Source organism: Melampsora larici-populina, assembly GCF_000204055.1.
Source record: "Melampsora larici-populina 98AG31 unplaced genomic scaffold MELLAscaffold_41, whole genome shotgun sequence".
NCBI lineage: Eukaryota > Fungi > Basidiomycota > Pucciniomycetes > Pucciniales > Melampsoraceae > Melampsora > Melampsora laricis-populina.
Genome location: NW_006768805.1, coordinates 454,892 through 475,205, shown reverse-complemented (window position 1 = coordinate 475,205; position 20,314 = coordinate 454,892). Strand labels below are relative to the sequence as shown.

General features: G+C 39.4%; 4 protein-coding genes across 4 annotated transcripts; 2 read left to right on the top strand and 2 right to left on the bottom strand.

The window, feature by feature from the left end:
• Positions 1–5,241: 5,241 nt before the first annotated feature.
• MELLADRAFT_110072 (uncharacterized protein) lies at positions 5,242–5,773 on the bottom strand (the record flags this gene model as incomplete). Its single annotated transcript, XM_007414113.1, has 2 exons — positions 5,242–5,579; positions 5,665–5,773. The coding sequence occupies 2 exons, from the start codon at positions 5,771–5,773 to the stop codon at positions 5,242–5,244; spliced, it is 447 nt and encodes a 148-aa protein (XP_007414175.1).
• Positions 5,774–9,018: 3,245 nt separating this feature from the next.
• On the bottom strand, positions 9,019–10,431 carry MELLADRAFT_110071 (uncharacterized protein; the record flags this gene model as incomplete). The annotated part of the gene is made up of 3 exons (XM_007414112.1): positions 9,019–9,186; positions 9,506–9,618; positions 10,134–10,431. 3 exons carry the CDS (start codon positions 10,429–10,431, stop codon positions 9,019–9,021), a joined length of 579 nt encoding a protein of 192 aa, XP_007414174.1.
• A 5,870-nt stretch (positions 10,432–16,301) lies between these two features.
• Positions 16,302–16,985, top strand: MELLADRAFT_110070 (uncharacterized protein; the record flags this gene model as incomplete). Its single annotated transcript, XM_007414190.1, has 2 exons — positions 16,302–16,795; positions 16,895–16,985. The coding sequence occupies 2 exons, from the start codon at positions 16,302–16,304 to the stop codon at positions 16,983–16,985; spliced, it is 585 nt and encodes a 194-aa protein (XP_007414252.1).
• Positions 16,986–18,102: 1,117 nt separating this feature from the next.
• Positions 18,103–19,749, top strand: MELLADRAFT_91307 (uncharacterized protein; the record flags this gene model as incomplete). The annotated part of the gene is made up of 7 exons (XM_007414191.1): positions 18,103–18,247; positions 18,340–18,621; positions 18,690–18,725; positions 18,774–19,091; positions 19,156–19,248; positions 19,320–19,427; positions 19,493–19,749. The coding sequence occupies 7 exons, from the start codon at positions 18,103–18,105 to the stop codon at positions 19,747–19,749; spliced, it is 1,239 nt and encodes a 412-aa protein (XP_007414253.1).
• Between the last annotated feature and the right edge of the window lie 565 nt (positions 19,750–20,314).

The window sequence follows — 20,314 nt, the reverse complement described above, 5'->3', positions numbered from 1 at the left end:
GGATCGACAGAACTTGAGTGGAGGGATGCTGCTTGGATTCTTTGCAGCCCGAAACTTATCATAGTATAAGCATGCTCCGCAAATGGGATTGGTAATTGTATCCATGAAAGGGTACTCTTCTGTAAAGCCGGCGCACGTTGGAAAATCACAAGAATTCATCCTATCAATAAAAACAAGCATATGAAGGTCAGCCTGATAATATGATATTATAGAACAAAAACAAACAAAAAGTGCTCAATAAAAATACATACTTGACAACAGGAGGTATTTTTTCTGATTGATTAATTCTCTTAAGAGCCAGTTTCAGGAATAATTGAGTGAATTAGAATGATGTTGGCGAAAGTTTGAATGAAATGGCCCCTTCGACCACTGGTTAGGTTATAACACAGGCAAGCACAGAGATTGATGACAGAGCTGTGGCGCGAGTTAGGGTGTGAGGAGGGGTGTTCAGAATCGTGAGTGAAAGGTGATGGGCTGGTTTTTGCATGGAGAGCAAATGAATAGCAGGTGGGGTGTTTGTTTGTATTGGTATTGAAAACATGCTGTGTTGGATTTTGTAGAACATTGATTTAGATGTGCCTAGCAACTCTTAGCAAGGTTTTCATTTCTAACCAAACGGAGATCCTCCAAATTTGATGAGGTTCCCATTTCTAACCAAACTGGGACCCTCAAATTTAACAGGTTCCCATTTCTAACCGAATTGAGATCCTTGTTAACGAGGTTCTGATTTCTAACCGAATTGAGATCCTCAAAACTTGAAACTAAGAGTTGTGATCTGAGTTGTTGAATGCTGTGATGTTGATATGAGATCGATTGGTGATGAGGTGAGGTGAGGTCTCATGAGTTGATCAATGATGAAATTCGAGATTCTAAAATTGACCGGTTGTGAACAACATCAGTCAAACTACATACACATGTAGTGCACTACACATAGTGCATAAGCTGTCCCTTGGTTGTGCATAGCGCATAGCACATAAGGTGGTCCTCGGTCGCTCATCAGGGACACCATAACTTGCCCAATTCAGTTTCTAGAGATATCAAAATGAACAAGGATGAGATGATGCACATGAAGTGTTTTTTGAAATGCAAACAATATCAATTCTAGACAAATGAATTTCTTAAGGTTGCATTTCCACTTGACTTCTACAGTTGTTATCACCAAAGCTCTCTGACTGGTTTGGCCGGGGCCGGCCCCGGTCTGACTGGTCAAGGGGTTCAAATAACACCCACTGTCACCAAAAACATTCAAAATTTGAGGGTGTTCACCAATTTTGACCAAACTATTGGATTGTTTTGTGTATTTTTCTGCCATATATCTGACTTAACTATGATGTTAAGTACATAGCTACCTATGTAAAGCCATGAAATCTGCCAGTATTACGCGTGCATCAGGCTCAAATCAGCCCGTGGTCCAACTGGTTGGGGTTTTAGATCAAGTTCTTTTTGCAAAAGTTACTGTACAGGCTCATGAGTACCATTTCTTGGTTCCTCTACACCTGAACAGTTTAAAAATGGGCTTTTCAAGAAATATCATGCCATAAAAAATACCAAAGTACCGGGTCAACTGCCCGGAATCTTCTTGCGGGGAGACAGTCAGAGGGCTTTGGTGATAACAACTGTAGGCTATTTGTCATCATTATCAACTTGGCCATTAGAAATATTGAGACTCGCTTGAAATTAACTCAAATGAGCATAAATCAAAGAAACAATCCCCCCAACACCATCAATATATCTTTGCAGAAAGACCTGATGAGTTTGAAGATTGGGTAGAGTGCTATGGAGGGATTTGCTTCCTTACTTTGGTTGCTTGGTTTCACTTTGCTTCACTGATTTGGTACAATATGGACATATCCATGTGGTACCTATCCAATTCATGAATTGCAATTTTTATTATTCAAAAAACGCTGGCTTGCAGCGCTGCCAACCGCATTTTGGGCAGCGCAGCTGAATTTTGGGTCCCTCAAGTGTGGCAACTGTAAGGGCAGCTAAAACATCTCACCTGAAAATCACTATCAAAAGCAAAACTTGCACTTTGGGGCTCCAGGCAAATAAGCAGTGTTCTTTTTTGAAAACAGAATGAAATTGATTGATAAAAGAGATATAAATGAGCGTCAAGAAAGCTATACAAGAGGTAGTAAAACAGTCTGAAAGAGCGTAAAGGAAATAAAATAAAATAAAACGAAGTTGAATTCCAAAAGTTGAATGGAAACCCTAAAAGTGAGACTGTCTAGTTTTCTTTTTGACTGCCTTCTTTCCATATTCTTAAACCTTGCCGCCTTCACTAAAATTTCCAGTAAAAGGAACCCCTTCATCACGCAGATTTGACCACTGACCGTCATCTTGATCATTCAAGGAACCAATCCACCATGTTCAGCTCTGCAGACTCAACCAGAAATTGAGAACAATTGCTTGGGTGCAGCTGCGGCTGCAGGTGTCCCCAGATAATCTTGAGCCAATATTGATAATACTGGTTATTTGCCAGCATAGGTCTGCAGATCAATCACACCAGATAAGTAAAGTATAAAAGTAAAGATTGAAGAAGGATGAGAGAATTGGTTACTTACTTTCCACCAATCCAGAGCATATTGAGGATTGCTCATATCAGGGAAGATCATAGGGCCAATACCTTGAAGATATTGCTCGATTTTGTTAAGCTTGCATGAAGTGACTACCTTGTTGTAAAAATTCAAAAACTCAGATTCATCTGATGTGTTGGTTGAACTTGGAGGAGGTCTGTTGGCAGTTTGACTTTGAAGATTGGGTGAATCACGCTGTGATATGAAACCAAAGAGAAACAAACACACTCATCCGTCACATCACTCTTTTTTCTTTCTCCATTTATCTCCTTTTTGCTTTTTCCTTTAATTGGTTCATATAAAAATTCAAAAAAGAAGATTTCTTCAGAATCAAAATATCTCTTCATATAAAACTTTGTATATAAATGATCAATAAAGAAAATAAAACACACAAACCTAAACACCTGGGGTGCATGCCCTTGAGCAACTTCTGGGGAGAAACCACATTCTGCAAATTTCAAATGTCTATTTGGTGCCTTTTTGCATTCCACAAATAACAGAATGTGATTTCTGGTCAGAATTTCCTTAAGTGAACGCGCCCTCGATGTATCACATTTTTGCATTCCATACACCAGTGTGAAAGAGGGCTGCTAAGACTATAGTGTCACAAGCTAATGATTCATTTAAATAGATAGTTATCTCACTTATCATCACATCCACCAGCCAGATATAAGAAATGAAATTATGTGGAAAGCATCAAAAAAATTGTGGAAAGCCACATTCAGGATCTAATATTAATATTCTAGACAAACAATTCATAATATACTACCACGCTCTATGACATGTTAGTTGACGATAGTGGCGCACAACAAAACAACTACAGTAATAGCAATACGGGCTGAGATGAAGAATTTCAATATGTCTCACAATCTGGGTCGCTCTGGTGAAGTTCACAGGTATGTATGCCTACTTGTGGCGATCATGTGTTGGTACTACTCATATGTAATATTTATAACAGGCGATTGAAAAAAGGATCATCAAATCAAGGAAAAATTACAATTGAAGTCTGAATGAATACTCTGGATGTAGCATAGGTATCCTCTGATTATCAAGCTAACTAAGTCAAAAAAACAATATGAGTGAAGTCTGAATGAAGAACTTTGATGTAGCCATTGATGCTTGAAGTATGTGACAAGTATTAATCTTGAGTGAGATTTGAATTATTGATATATAAATTCAAAGCACCTTCAAACAAAAACTTGTAATTTTAAAACTCAAATATGATGTCTTGCCAAGGCCTGAAGAATAGCAGCATCCTTAATAGCATCATTGCACACCTTCTGATGGGAAATTAACAAAGTGTTCACAGATTTTGATTGCTCCTCAAGCAAGGTCTTGGTGTATGGTTGCTGAGAGGTTGGGATTGCAAATCTGAAGCTGATTCATCTCAACTGACTCTTGGGTGCTTTGAAGGTTAGATGTAGCATTGTGAACAACATCTTGAGCATCATCTTGAAGAAAGAAAATTTTATCAATCTCCACTTGCTGGAGGTGCTTATGATCCTTGACAAAATCCACGAGATCATTGGCAGCAAGGCGGTACCAACCAGTCTTGAGGTTTGGAAGACAGAATTTTTCAAAGCGCTCAATCCTTCTAGTGTCAATATCTGAGCTGGAGTTCACCCATCTGGTCAACGGTTGCAGTTGGTGAATTGGGGTGTCTGCATAGCTTGAAGATAGTTGGTGTTGCGATTTACAGGGATGATTATGATTGATAGACGTGGGGCAATCATTTTGACAAAGACCGTGAGGAGCAATTTGTGATCTTGTTGTGCATTTTCAGTAAAACGGAGATGAGGATAAAACGGAATGATCACTTCCACAATTTGTGAAGTACTTGCTTTGCTTAAAAACAGATTAAGATCAATTCTTTAATTATTTTGATCATTGACAGCATATTCGAGTATATAATTTGGTAGGAAAATACGAGTTTGAGCTAGAGTGGTGGTGGACATTATGCTGAAAAGATATTTTTGGGATATATCAGGAAAAAGTGGATGATCATGCTGGTTGGAACCGTGCTTTTGATACCTTATTTTCCAGTTGTTCCTTCTTGATAGGCCTCTTGAGATCTATTGTCTCATATACATTACTTGAATTAGAAGCCAATATAACACTGAATTAGAATCCCTCAACAGATTGCTCTTTATTTATCTCCTCTGATTTGAAAAGATTTCATACAATATACACCAATGCACATGATGTCATGCTGACTAGAAGTACAATAGGTATATGAGACATCAATTAATTATCATACCAACAAACACACAATTTGGCAACTCAAAAACCCACCACCCCAAAATATAAGCCGTCACAACAATGTTAAATTCTATCAAAGAAGTAGACAATTTGAGATCAAAGACAAGCCTTGTAGAATTATCCATGAGTGTTCCTGAAAAAAAGTTGTTATCTGCCTTCCATAGTTTGATTCTCATATACTCTGCGTGAATTACTCAAAGTATGTTTGACCCAGATTCGGCAGGCGTCAACAAGCAGACCATGCTTGATTGGATGCATATCAATCACCCATGATCCCCATTCAGACAAGCCTGCCAAGGGACAAGGTTGCACAAATAGTCAGAGATGCTCAACCCAAACGTGGTATACAAGTCTTCACTTTCATGTTTTCATGCAATTCTTCCACCCTATTGCAATCTTAAGCATCTTATCTAATTCTTTCTTCTCTGTATTGATTCACGGACTTTCCTAAATCACACAGCAACAATATGGCTGATTTGTGCCCTGCCCAGTTGGGCACTCCCTCAATCACAACAACGGGATATATGACTCGCACTTTGACAGCTACCAATTCAGATATGAATGTCACCTCAAAGGAAGAATCACCTCTTGATGAAGTCCCAGCACCAAGTCCGCCAATTCGTTTGAAATTGTCTACCAAGAAATGGGCTGCATCACCCAAGACCAAGCCATCCCAGAAAAAACAAGCAGTGTTGTCAAGACTCCACTCCTTCAATGAAAACCCTTGGATTACATCAAACCACTCTAAGGTAACAAAGAGACAGGCTAGTCTATCATGAGTCTTCATCTAGACTATACTAAGCATGTATTTGGAAGATCTTGCACTCACTTTCTTCTTTCTGGTTTCTTTCGGATTGCAGGTTGTCCACTTTGAATCCAACCCAGAATCTCCCAGCTCTCATCCTAAGAACCATGTCAAAGCTGATGAGTCCGGTCATGTAAATTGAGTGGTAGATTGGCTGTCTCCCTTTTTTGCACCTTCCATCACCGCTCTTAATTCTACTTATTATACACACACTGCCTAGTAGCGGACATCACAGAAAAAATCCAGTCTAAGTACGTACACGTCACTTACATACTAAAAGCAGTCCAAAACCTCTTGTCCGAGTTGATCAGAAATCCCCAGGTAACACTGGTTATGTAAAGAAATCAACATTTATATCTCCAAGTCTATTGTCCGTTCCTATAGTCAATTCCAGTCCACCGTGTTATCCCCCTGGGAGTCAGCAAGAAGGAAAGCTCCTGTCCGCAACCCCAGAAGATATCAAACCGTGCGCAGGACAGCCCACCAAATAATCTACAGACGACTTCATAGCTTTTACAGATGTGGACTTGTTTGAAGGCAAAGGCATTAGTTTGTCTATTGATATTGTCTCCGTATCTGGACCAATCTGACTGTTTTTTGTCACCCATTTCTCCAGACACCAAATCATTGCTATCTGTAGATGATCTCTTTGTATTGGGTAATAATAAGAGATCAGGTATTGAAGTCTTTCAAGACAAAAGATGCAAATTGTCTCTCAAGGGGAGAAAACTTAATCATTGTATCATTCAATCTCATCTGTAGGAGTTGACACCATATCACAAACTTTCCATAGTATATGCACTGGAGAAGTGTGTCAATAAATTAGAAAACAAATTGGGTTGTTTCAGCGAGAGCCAAGAACACACATGATGCGACTCAAAGAGGATGCTCAAAAGGACATTGAAGTCTTAAAGGATGACATCAAAAAGGAAATCAAAGGCCTCAAAGCGGCAGTCCGACAATTGCGTTCAGCTTTGGCAAAAGCAGCTGCTGACATCGAACCTCACAACAAGGTTTTGATTAATCTGTTTACAAAAACCAATAGTGATGATAGAGGAGCTGATGATAACCAAAGTTAAGTTGAGTCTAGCTTGGGCAGTGAGCAGTCTTGAGCAGTCTATCTGTGCCAAGTCAATGGTTGAAGAGACTATATACATAATGTGATACTTTTCTGATTTCTTTATTTGCGACGTTGAAAAAAGCAACCCCTTCACCTTCAAAATGCTTTGAACTTCTTTAGATTGTCCTCCCTTGCTCTTCTCAAGACTGTTCCCTTCTTGATAGATCCAGTACGATCAGCATTAGTGGCAATTTTTTCCTTTTGAGTTTCACATTTTTACAATTCAAACATTTGATTGGTAGGTACACTGATACACCAAGTTGAGAGCTACTTAGAATGTGATTTTGTGATGTGGCTCCTCTTGTATCTTGTATCAGAGCGTATCCTTCCTGCAAATTACATGGTTTGATTATATAGCAAAAGTATCTGCATAGGTTGTCTTGATTTGTATTCCAAGATTGTCTCATGATGTTGTGTGTGAGTCTTGAGATTCACATAACTAGTTTGCTTGGTTTTCCACACACTGGAATACCATCATTTAATTCAAGAACAAAGAATTGATATAATATATGTAGGATGTTGTAGCTTTGAGGTTTGGAAGGAGCCAGTCTGGGCTGTTGGGGTTCTCTTGTGTAAGTGAGGCCAAGCAGAAGAGGTTTGTAGCCATAATTATGCATGCAAATCATCATCACAAGCACTGCCAATCAATTGATGAGTAGCTCAATCTGAACAAAAATCAAAAGGTTTTCCAAATTTGTGCATGAAACATTTTCTGGCTTCAGTCTGCCGTGGAAAAAAAATTAGAACAGGATGAGGAACTCCAGTTCAAGTCGCTTTACACAAAGGCTATGTAGAGAAGAAAACACTATGATGGTTTTTGTCTTTTCTACAGCGGTATCTTTTGATTGTAGCACAAAAAAATCATTGTACAAAGTTGTAGCCCACAATTGAATTTTCTGACTTGCCCAAAGTGGCCAAAAGTTGGGATTGTGTATACCATGATGTTGTCTAGACAACACTCCCTCATGGGTGTAGTAGACCTGTACTAGGAGACGGAACAATTGATTCTTTGATCTACATCAACAATGGATCTCCTTTCTTTTTAAAGTTGTACATGTTATTTATGAATTCTTTGAAAGACATTTTCATTACTCATGCGCAAATAATTTATAGGTCATTTCCATTCAATCACAAATCTTTGAGAGGATCACTACTATCTGCTTTGTGACCTGCTATAATTTCAATCATTGAACTGTGAATCTGCTTGTCAAAGGTGTCTCTTTACACACCATGGTTCATCTTATCTTCAATTCCTTCTGCTTGCAGCTGGTCCGTGTATTCACCATTGTTATTATCATCAAAACTCCTTGGCCAATCTTAACTCACAGACTGTCAATTTTCAAAATATAATTTGATGCCTGCAACATCTGGAACAAGACCTAGGCCGTGCAGCCAACATCGGGTCATTGCAGAGCCTGCGGGAAGCGCCAAAAACAACCTATCTGATCAGGAATTATCGAAAAAAAAGAGGAAGAGGAAGAAGGAATCTCAAATCCATGCTATTTTGATGTGCTGAACAAGTTGTGTATGGTTGTCTATCCGCCCTGTAGCCAATCCACACCAATTGCCGGGGACCGGAGAACCTCTTGATCATCAGGATGCTGATGTTCCCGGGAATCAAATGACGTCTTGCAAAAGGTTGCTCAATCTACTCTCCCTCTGTCTCAAACCTTTCAAAAGGCCTTGTTTTACGCAGGAAACACCAAAAAATCAGTCAGTCTAAAAGGACCACCCAAAGCTTAGCCTCAACTGCTGAAAAACCAAAAGATGACACTGTTACTCCGTGCACAATTTCAGATGGGAACAAAGATACCACCGATTCCTCATTCTTTCACAAGTCGCAGCTGGTTGCCATGCTACCACCACATGTGGGGATGGATACAGGAAGCCTAAACAAAGAGGCACTTATAAAATTGTGCAAGACACACAATGATTTGACTATGTGATTAGTATCACTTTTCCACTCACAATTGACAACTGAGATATGCTTTGAGTAGTTACAATTCCCGAATTCTCAGTTTTGGTACCTCACACTGTTGCTTCAACATCAGCACAACATCAGTTCCCTTTTTCACCATCTGAAGTACTTGTGATGTAATTCTTGTGTTGACTGTATTCCAAAATGTTACAGCAGTCTGTCCTTCATCCATCAGCCTTCCTAGTGTTGAACACCGGCGTTTTGATTTCCCTGGTCCAGCACCGACTTTCCCATTATACACAAGACCAGAAGAGCAAAAAGGAAAAGAAAAGGCAGCAGATCACACAGATAAAGATTGGGTTCCACAGAGTGTTTGAGACCTTTCGGCCACCTCGGAGGGAGTTTTGGAAGTAGATGATGTAAGTGAAACTGTTTTACTTTGACATAGCCTGACTTGTAGAATTAATAATGACACAAAAAACCCCTGCAAAATAGCCCAATCCAAAGACTAAAAACCCAAGGAACATACCAAGAAATTAGGTCCTCAAGGTGATCCAAGTCAGGATACAACTCAACAAAGTCCATGCCCAAATTGTGCAACTTGTGATCAAACTGAAACAGTCGCATCATTGACGAGGCTGCTATTGGAGACTTAAGAAAGACTGGAAGTACTCAAAAGCGACTTTAGAACAATCTCAAGTTCAGTGAAGAAGTTGGTTACAGAACGTGACTCACACAAAAAAGAAGATCATACTGTTGGCGGGCAAATTGCAGTGAGATATTTGTGGCACAGCTTTCATTTGGAGCTCCCACCTGATTTTATCTACCTTCCAATATCGGCAGGCTCCTCCTTGGTTCCATGTGGAGACTCTTCTAGGGATGGGCAACAATAAAGCGCTCCCAAGACCTGCCAGCTTGCAAGACCATAGTACGTGGATGGCTGATAGATTATTAGACAAGGTTGAATTCAATATAGATCTTGAACCGCACCCTTCCCACACTCAAGGGGAAGATCCTGGCTTTCTTTGCAAGGGCGGTTCTGGTCACCCAACTGCCACCCCTGAACAACTCTCAATCATGTTGCAGATGATGAAAGCTGTAGGTCTGACATGCTTTTGGCCGGATTTCTCTGAAGCCGCAACATCAAATTCTAACAAGTGGCGATGGGAGTTGGCGCTAAAGGTCTTTGTAAAGCTTGCTGAATTGGGAGAGTACACAGGTGATCCAACAGGGAAAGAAGGAATTAAAGTGATAAGAAAAAATCTCACAACACATGTACAAACACTCATGAAGAGGTAAGTGCAAGGTTTTTTTCAATTCTGTTTTCCAAAGAGTTTGACCATGATTTGTGGAGACGGCCTAGTAGATTTCTCAGCAAGAAAATTGGTTAGGCAAAGTTGCCCAGGTTTCCTTATTAGAATTAAACACTATGAAATATATATATGAACAACATACTACAATAAAACTTGTGCATTTGTCTTTTTCTTGCATTTTCAGTCAGTTTCAGAACCTCAGTGTCAGTAGTCTGCCTCTCATCTGCTTCTTGTTCCAAAAATTGAGATATTGCAGGCTGACTTTGCAACTCCGAGCTTACAGCCAGGCGATTCATATCAGATATCAATATATCTTCATCATTGGTATTAGGTGGGAATTGATCTGCCATTGGAGGATCTTCACCACTTGAAGCAGCTGCTGCTTGAATGCATTGTGGCAGGAAGAACTTCCACACCTTGCTTAGAAACACTGTGGGCATTGATATGAAAGCCCTTGTAGCAGCCAGCAGTTTTGCACTAGCAGATAACGCTCCTATGATCAACGTTGAATTTTTATTTTTATTTTATTCTTCTCCCAGATAGTATTCAGATAGGGGAGTTTTGAAGAGGTATGATTGAAGTTAAGAGATTTTCCAACAAAATACTGCCAAAAATCACAATTGGGAGAAAGTCGAGTGGAAATCAAGTGCTGGTGGTAGCAGTATTCAAAACAGATGATACATGATTCAAGAACTATGATTACATCATATATTCAAAGGTAGAAAAGATCAAAAACAAGATCTTGATGTCCCTAGTTAGAAACCTTGTTACCAATCTGATGGAATTTTTATAAAAATTGGGAAAACCAATATGTAACATCAAAATAAATATAAAATAGTTTGATAAGTCTTGCATTTAGCTCATTAGTGTGATTGATAGATCCAGCCAGAAAAAAGGTGCATGTTTACAGATGTATACTAGTCCAGCTCACAAATAAAGTAAACTACACAAATTTATATGGAAAATGAGTAGATACATAAAACATAACTGCAAGATCTGTATCTGCAAATAAAACACGTTTGATAGCACACAGCTTCACCTTTGAGCTACAATGGAGCAACCCTTACACATCTGTACAAACATCACTTGGATCCATTACAATTCCTAATGATACAATTGATTCATCCAGAAGAGGGCCGCTATCAGCCCAAGATGATACAGAAAAGCTTCTTGGCAGCTTTGTTTTGGCCAACTCATGCTAGATTTGAACCAGGATACTTTCATATGAAAACCTGGAAACATTCGACTGATTGCTTCAAAAATCACAGTACACTTGACAAAGTCCTGCATCCGGTGGAGTGTCACAACACAAGTTTAGCTGCTGGAAGTAACCATTGACATAAGTAAGACTTATAGAAAGATCAATAAAACTCACATTTAGCCTTGTTTGGTTTGGATTGACGCTCTTAGGGCTTTCTCAGAGTTGTTCAAACTTTCAACAATTATAAGCAGCATTTTGCTGTAGGCACAGTTCTGCTTTAGTGCTTTTTCAAACTTGAACTGCCCTATTATGATTGGTGACAGTATGCAGTGCAGAAAAGCTGGTAGTACCCATTGGTGATGGTGAAGGGCTAGACAGTTGGCGTGATGAATTTGGATCTTTTGTTGAGGTGATCTCCCCATGGACTGATACCAAGTTCACGTTTGGCTTTTCATTAGTTGTACTACCACTGAGCTTGAGTTTACTAACTTTGGAAGTCACAGGCGTTGATTTGCTTCCATTCCCTGGCATTTTCAATTGGAGGGAAATGGTGAATACTCAAGAAGGTGTGGAACTGGCTGTCTAGCTCAAAGATTACAAACAAGGTGATATATATATAGTTATAATCAGTGTTGAGAAGCAAAAATGTCAAGTTTCCAAGGATCAATAACAGGGTTAATTGATAGATAGATAAGTACTTTGTTTTTTGCACCACCAATCACCAGATCTAGAAATCCGTGATCCAGCTCAAGGTACAGAAAACAAATGTTATCAGAATGGTTATAAAAAATGTGACCAAGAAATTTGAGGTGGAGGTGAAAACTGCTGAAGGATCTATGATTTTGAATGCTGCTTGGTTAATCATGGATCTATGATGATTGCAAAACTTTGTCTGGCGGGACAAAGTTTGTCCTGATACATGACTATTTGGTATGATCACCAAGCTTGTGCATATTTTCAAAGGGGAATTTGTTAGAAATACACATGTTGTGGGGATTCATCTATTAGATTTTGAATCTCAGTGACACTGAGGGTACAATCTCAATACCAGAACGTTTGTGAGGAAAACGGTTTACTCCTTCAATTTATTTACTAATATTGGAGATTGACAATTAGTCACTAATTACTTCTCTTCCATACTTCCCTTCTTATGTTTTCACTTTCTACGTACACTGCATAGATTGCATGATCATGCATCCCAATCAAGGCTTTGCTAAATACCTGAAGTTTCTAGCCTCATATAAGTAAGCAAGGCTGCCAATTCTCCAATCATTTATATTCCTTACCTTCATCATGTTGACTCCAGTCCAAACCCACATGTTCCTACCCAGTTATATCCTTCAATATGTTGTCAAGCCTCACTCTGCTAACAAAGAGCTATAAAAGTTGAGACAAACCTAGCACGCCACAAGTGTTAGTAGATAGAAGAAATAGAAACGTATAACTATAGAGAAAAGAACAAACCTGTGCTCAAGCAACAGGGTTCGAGACCAGGTTTCATGGGCAAAAAGGATGAGTAAAGATATTAAAAAGTAAAACTATAATGGGTATTGGTCAGACCGGGATTGTTAACAAAAAACTTGAATGAAGAAAAACTTACAGATTCTTTTTGATAAAGGAAAAGAATCTGTTTGTCATCAACACATGATTTATAACTAGTTTTTCAGGCAAACGGAAAAGCGGACTTACGTAAAAGAAATAAAAGAAAATGAAATTCAAGTCACACACGACTTATTCCCAAAGCAGAAAAAGAAACATAAAGACCCCTTTCCATCACTGCCACCTCATCTTGATTTGCAATTGTTACATAACCTCATTACTAAAATCGTCAGTTGTTAGGAGACACGTTAGAGAAAGCCCAGACTTCACATCTCACACCACAAGTCCTTGATGTTTAATTTGTAGATGATTTGATTTGACGAATAAGACAAAATAGAAAAACGTGGTATGCTCAGTATCACAACATTATAGGCCGTAAAGACCAGTCCCCGTTTGTCACAGAACCAGAGGGCTTGTCCAAAAGAAACCAAAACGCTCATACACTCTTTTGAGAACGGTCCAAACATCCGACCGGCATCCACTTCTTTTTCAAAACTCTTCTCTATCTCTTCTTTTGCTTCTAATGCAGATGAATGATTTTGAGGACAATAGTAGACCATGCCTTTTATGGCGACCTCTGGAATGCCTTGGTTGAACCCACTTTTGAAACCTTTCATGATATGGCACAATTGTTCTAAAATCCCAGCTTTCCTTAGCTTGTCTACCCATACCTGTAAGTTCATTTCACATCTAACTCGATTGGCCATTTTGGCCTCATCACCTCTGGTGTTTTACCTCTTACAGGTGGACTTTGTGTTGGTGGCACATGGGGAATCGGAGGGTTCCCCGGTTTTGTCGATGGCAACAAGGGTGTCTGACTCATGCCATGGTCATCCTTGCAAGAATCTGCCTTTGCTCTAGACAGGGGTGGAAGAAAAATGGGGAAAAACACAAGATTCTCACGTCAGGGCACATTTCTTTCAACCCGATGTAGTAAGTCCTCTTCATCATTCTTGCTGGACAAGAATTGTTGATTTCATTACAGCTTCCTGTAAACGGCTACATCATACTCACTGGTATTTGCTCCTGCCATACTTTGGCATCCCGTACTTTGGGTCACGATCTGGGCTACAACTACGTGTACATTCTGTCTTCCGATCATATCGTCTCTCCTCCTCCCAACGGCTCAGCCTTCCACACTCCTCTCGGCAACCATCACCGGTCCATTTCCCCTCCGCTATCATTCAAGCTTTGTACTGAGGAAACGGTACCCACAGTTCTTTCCCCAAACCTCTCGACTCTCTTCGGTATCCAGACGTGCTGGATTCTGCCTTTGTGAAAGGGGTTGGTGAGGTGGATGCCCGCTTGGACGATGCCACTGAGGTTGGGAGGCCGGTTTCTGGGTTTAGATGATCCCTTGGTCCACTGGGAGCGTAAGGATTTTTCAGGTACGCTCGCTCTCCATAATTCTCGCACTCTTGCTTGGCTTCTTGAAGCGGCATCTCTTGCACCTCCAAGATGTTACAAATCTCTTTCCCCACCGTCATCCTCATCACACCTTGTCTCACATTATGACAATACCGTAGAGCGGCCATCCAACCCACGTTCTCCCGTAATTTGATCACATTCGATTCATGCTGTTTGAAACATTTACTCTGCATGTTCCCACCTGCATTCTTGACGTATCTAATGAACAGAGTCATACAGTCAAGCCATTGTTCATATTGGATGGTAAGTTCATCCATTGGGGGATCTCCACTATAGATTTGGATCAATGCCCCGCCTTTTGCAATCTTTGATTCCGACGGGGCCTCCTTCCCTCCCCAAGTGTGTTGGTCTTGGATCAGCCATAGTTTATTGAAGACGGTCAAGGGGATATAGGCTTTGAATCAAGATTAGCCGACTGTTGTGGTAATCAAAACTATAGTTTAAATGTAGATTTAATTTTTATCATTATTATTATAATTTTATTTTATTAATTTTATTTTTTATTATATTATTACCAAACCAATTATTATTGATTCAATTTTATTTTTTATATCTTATTTTATTATTTTTATTATTTAGTATGATTTCTATTTCAATTTTTAATTTCTAAAATTATTATTATTGTTTATTATTATTATTTTAATTTTTAATTTTTTAATTTCTTTAATTTTTAATTTTAATTTTAATTTTTATTATGATTTTTATATTCTATTTTTTATTTTATGGGTTTAGGACATATGGGTTAGTTAAGGGTGTATGGGTTATGTAGAGTACATAGGTGTTAAGTGGAAATTTCTAAAATTATGGGTTTTACATGGTGTTATTAAGGTATACAGGAGTTTATGGGTTTTTCATTATGGGCTTGAACAAGGCTGAATTTTGAAAATTGAGGACTTGGAGAAAAAGTAGGGTGGTGGTAAACTGAGATAAGCTTTGAGATTGAAAATACGGACTTATGGTTATGAGGATGAATAAATTGGACAACAACTAGCACTGGAGGTATTTCTGATCAACTGATCCGCGAGGTTGGGGTGATTTCTTCTGACTTTGATCAGAACCTACATATAGTATCACTACACCAAATGTAATCTTTACCGGGCGGTAAAGAAAACTACTGACATAGAAAAGTCCTGAGGCAACAGGAAGAGAGCTAAAAATCTGAAAAAATATGCACCTTGTTCCTAGATGTTGGGGCGTCATGATGAGTATTTTTTTGTATTTTACACACAGATATTGGTTTATGTACTAACAACAAACGCTGAAAATCATCAAAAACGCACATGTAACAATACCTGAAATTTGGGTCATGAGTATGAAGACAATATTTTGTGGTCTAAAAACTTCAATAACTTTTGCAATTCTGCTCCAAATAACTCGATTTTTGGTTCATTCAAAAGCTGAACTATTCTCCTTCACACTTCATAATGTCAGTAAGGTTCTATCTAGTCATTTAAACACTCTACATATGTTCAAACAGTTCTGCATGAATAGCTCTGTAGGATCTTTTTTAGACCAGCTACAGATGTGATGTCTCAATGAAAAATGTAGAGGAAAGGCTCACCTTTTTAATGCACTTCAAATCGAGTGATTTGATTCAGAACTGCGAAAGTTATTGATGTTTGAAGATTCCAAAATCCTGTCTTCAAAATCAAGGGCCAAATTTCAGGTATTGTTACAGGTGGGTTTTTGATGATTCTCAGCCTTTATTGTTAGTACATTAACCAATATCCGTGTGTAAAATACAAAAAAATACTCATCATGACGCCCCAACATCTAGGAACAAGGTGCATATTTTTTCAGATTTTTAGCCCTCTTCCTGTTGCCTCAGGACTTTTCTATGTCAGTAGTTTTCTTTACCGCCCGGTAAAGATTACATTTGGTGTAGTGATACTATATGTAGGTTCTGATCAAAGTCAGAAGAAATCACCCCAACCTCGCGGATCAGTTGATCAGAAATACCTCCAGTGCTAGTTGTTGTCCAATTTATTCATCCTCATAACCATAAGTCCGTATTTTCAATCTCTCTGTTTTTCCTGATCCACCAGAATTCTGACGATACGTTCAGGAACCCAGGACGCCGCAATGTTCCCACCAGTCCTGATCGATGGCTTATCGCCCGACAACTTCTTGCCTCAGCTGCGAGCCATGGCTTTCCATGATCGAGTACCAATCTCACCCCTGGCACAACAAAATTCACCAGAGCGCACCAGGAAGTTTAACAGCTTTGTCGGAACCCTCCTTGATCAAGGGAACTTTCATTTTGTCCCTCAAAACATTGATCGACATGTAGAGGAATATAACTTTCTCAACACCGATGAACTTGGCATAATAACCGACGCGACCAATGTTTTAATTGACAACATCCATGACATCACTTCTACCCTATGTGGTTCTCAACATATAATCGCTTACACTCAGATGCTGTTGAAGGTGAGAGACCCTGAGGTTTCTGTCCACCGTAAGTTATTCAAGGCGCAACTCAAGAGTTTGCGGGCGCAATATAAGCACTTTATGCACACATTCAAACGTTACAACAAAGAGCTTGGGGTACTTGGAGCAATCCTTTCTAAAGAGACGTGAGTACGGAGTTTTACTAAATATACTCATGACATCGAAGCTCATGATGATAAGTATGCTGACTCACATGATACTGTATTCTCATCCCACGGAACTAGCAAACGCACCTGTGATTTCGAGGATGCTGAAGCTGGATCGGCGTCCGAACCCACTGCACCGGCGTCTAACCCTACCTCGTCGTTACCCTAGTCAGCTATTGCAAGTGACTATTTCCAATATAAGAGTGATATGCATAAGGCAAATGTTCAGCGTCTTGTAATTTCAATCACATTCATGATCATAATCATATAAAGCGCATCTTTTCCATGTTTTGTTTTCAGTTTTTGATCAACAACTGAGCTTGATTATGATTAATGAGTTTCAAACCCGACTTACGAGTACAAAAACTATGTACTGTTACCCCATTGTTGACTACATGAATTGATTGAGGATGAGCACTTCAAACATCTTTGAGCTTCTTTCAAATGAGATGTTTCGAAACTTATATGTCATGTGATAATATTTCATCTCTCATTTGTTTGTTCCATCTGATAATAGTTTCAAAAGTAACGAACAGCAGTCTAGAGACTCATGCTTCAAGAATTACGCCTCTTTGAAGTTCTTCCATTCCATCATGAAGTTCAAAGTTTCCATAAACTCCGCCACAATCTTCTGCCTCACTTCTAGAGAGAAATATGTGGGCTGACCCCACCTCTAGAGAAAAATATGTCCGATGATGATGATCAGTACGGTTATTGCACCAAGTCATCAAAGATTCAAAGTGGTAGACTGTATGAAACTCAGCTGACAGCACAGCTGTAAGAATCTCCTCACGTGTCACTGCAAATATAATGTGTTTCTCCGCGGTGAAAAATGATTACATTTAATTCAAAAAATGATTAAAAGTGCATTAAATCTACATTAAATCTGCATTTTTCTGCATTAAATCTGCATTATTAATCATTTTGTGCATTAAGTGCAATCATTTTTCACTTTGGAGAAACACATTATATTTGCAGTGTGTACCACAGTACGATAGTCTTCCCCAGTATGAGTTTGGTCCCTCATCCTGAAGGCAGAATTTCACGAAGAACTGAAAATAGAACATATATTTAATCCATTTTCACCACTCTGATCGACTGAGGTTTATCAATCTATATCTTCATTTCATTCTTGTACACTCCTCTCTGTGGTTTGCTAGCTTTCTGCTCATAAATCGAACCTGAAATCACTGTACAAATCTACATAGGCTGACAACTTCTCATACCACACGTTTGAACAGTAATCTTGGCGATTCGCAAAGGTCCCGTCGTGTACATCTTTCGCCATGTGCACGCTTGACCCGGATGCACCGGGGGTTGGAAAGCAGACGATGCTTGATTGGCTGCGTATTAACCATCCAATGGAGACGATACGTACTGGATTAAACAAAGGCGAGATAGCCCAGATAGTACGGAGAGTGCAGCCTGAGAGTCAGTACTTGTGGTTTCCAATCAACGATTTAGATGTGTAGAATTTCGCTGACCACCTTGCTGGTCAGAATTTCCAAATGCCCAAATTTCAGCCAACCACATCCAGCATCATGTCTCCACCACTACCAGCCTACCAGAGCCGAGTGATCTCAAACCGACCAAAGCAGGCATCCGAATAAGCAAGAAAAATCGGCACGAGACTCATATTTCATCAAGTTCTACAGTTTGCTCTGCATCAATTCAACAGCCTTTGACCGACCCACAGCTTGCCTCGAAAAGAAAACTTGAAATCGTTCCCGGGGGGAAAGTTCACTTAGGAAAGCGATCGGTGTCAGGTGAGACCAACCGTCAATCAAAAAAGAGGGTTCTATCAGGTACAGTGATCTACAGAATCGCCATCACACTGTCATGATCTAACACTTAATGCCTCTTAAACATACAGGCACTCAAAGTGTTGTAAATAGCACCGATGACTCTGGTAAGATAAAAAAAAAAGTAACGTTCATCCCGGCTGCAGCTTTTCCAGACTCCACTCCAAATGTGAAATTGGAAACAACTTCAGACAGTTCTGAAGCTCGTCATAAGCAGTCAAAATCGGATCCAAGCGATTTGTCCCCCAGTCCCAAATACGGACAATCTTACATCAATCCAGCCATCTTGCCCTCTCACAAGAAAAAACTTCAAACTCCTCCAAATTCTGCACGTGGATCCTCTGAACTTCAATCAAATACTCTCATCGACTTGGGTGCAGACAACAATGACATTTTGGAGGGCGGGACAACAACTCAGCCAAGAGACTTGATGGAGTTTGCTGACCGCGATTGGTTTGAGACCGAAAATACAAGTAAGCTGCAGTCATACGTCATATGGTCTATTTCAATTGCTGACTTTGTATCATCCGATTTTAGCGGTTGGACAAGACGTACCTCCGATTACAAACAATGGCCCAATTGTTTCTGGCGTGGATGTTTTTCTGAAAGAAAGAGAACATGGACAAAAAGGTCAGTGAACATCATCGTCATGCAGAAAGTATCGCTTCTTGTCTCAAGCTCACAAGTACAATTGAACAAAGTCGCGTATCTCAACAACGTCATAGAGAGTCTCAAATCCCAGGTTGACACGAGTGAACAGTCCAGGCTTGATGATGTAGCTAGCATACAACACAAACAAAACAAACAAGGTATGTATGTCTCATCTTTGAGTCCTACAAGATGATGCGGTTGAAACTGGTGCAATTTTCAACAGATGACACAATCCACAGACTTCAACGTTCGGTGGGGTTCCTCGAGGAAAAGGTTGAGATGTTTGATGGACTCAAGGAGCAGTTGAATAGTCTAGAAACTGAAGTGAAAGAATTGCGGAAGTCATTAGGGGAAGCTGTCACTGAACTCGGAGCCCAGGAGGAGATAATCACGAAATTAATACATATGCAGGAGGAAGATGGGGATGAAGATGACTCCCAAGAATATGACTCCCAAGAAGATGATTCAAATTCACTTTGATACAGTAATTCCATATATTATTATTGTTTCTGAAAGATATTCATAATTTTAACCTGTGTTCAATGTGATTGTGATTTCTGTCAAATACCTATCATATTTTTAATCACGCTTATAACCATTAATGGAATTATGTTGACACGTATGGTTTGGAATCTCCGTAAATGGAGGGGATAGTTTGCTCTATAAATTCATTCTTCATTTTTCTCTTTATCAAATTGAGCAATTTTATGTTGATCATAATCCTTGTTACTTGCAGATTGCATGCCAATTCAGTGATAATGTCAGCCTCTACCCAAATTTTGAAGTGTATTACTTAATATTTATTGCATCAGTGGAATTTTGATCATGTATACCATTTTCATTGTAACACATGTTTTAACAGAACATTCGTAAAAGGGAGATGGTAATTTGTTCATCGCGGTCATGTATATATGCATATCATGGTAATAATCATATATACGTAAATCAATTTTGGTCTGTACTCACGCCAGGCGTTGAGCAAGTTTCAGCATCAATTTCATGTTCGTCAAAGATAGAGGGGCGAGTGGTGAGCCATATTCAAAAG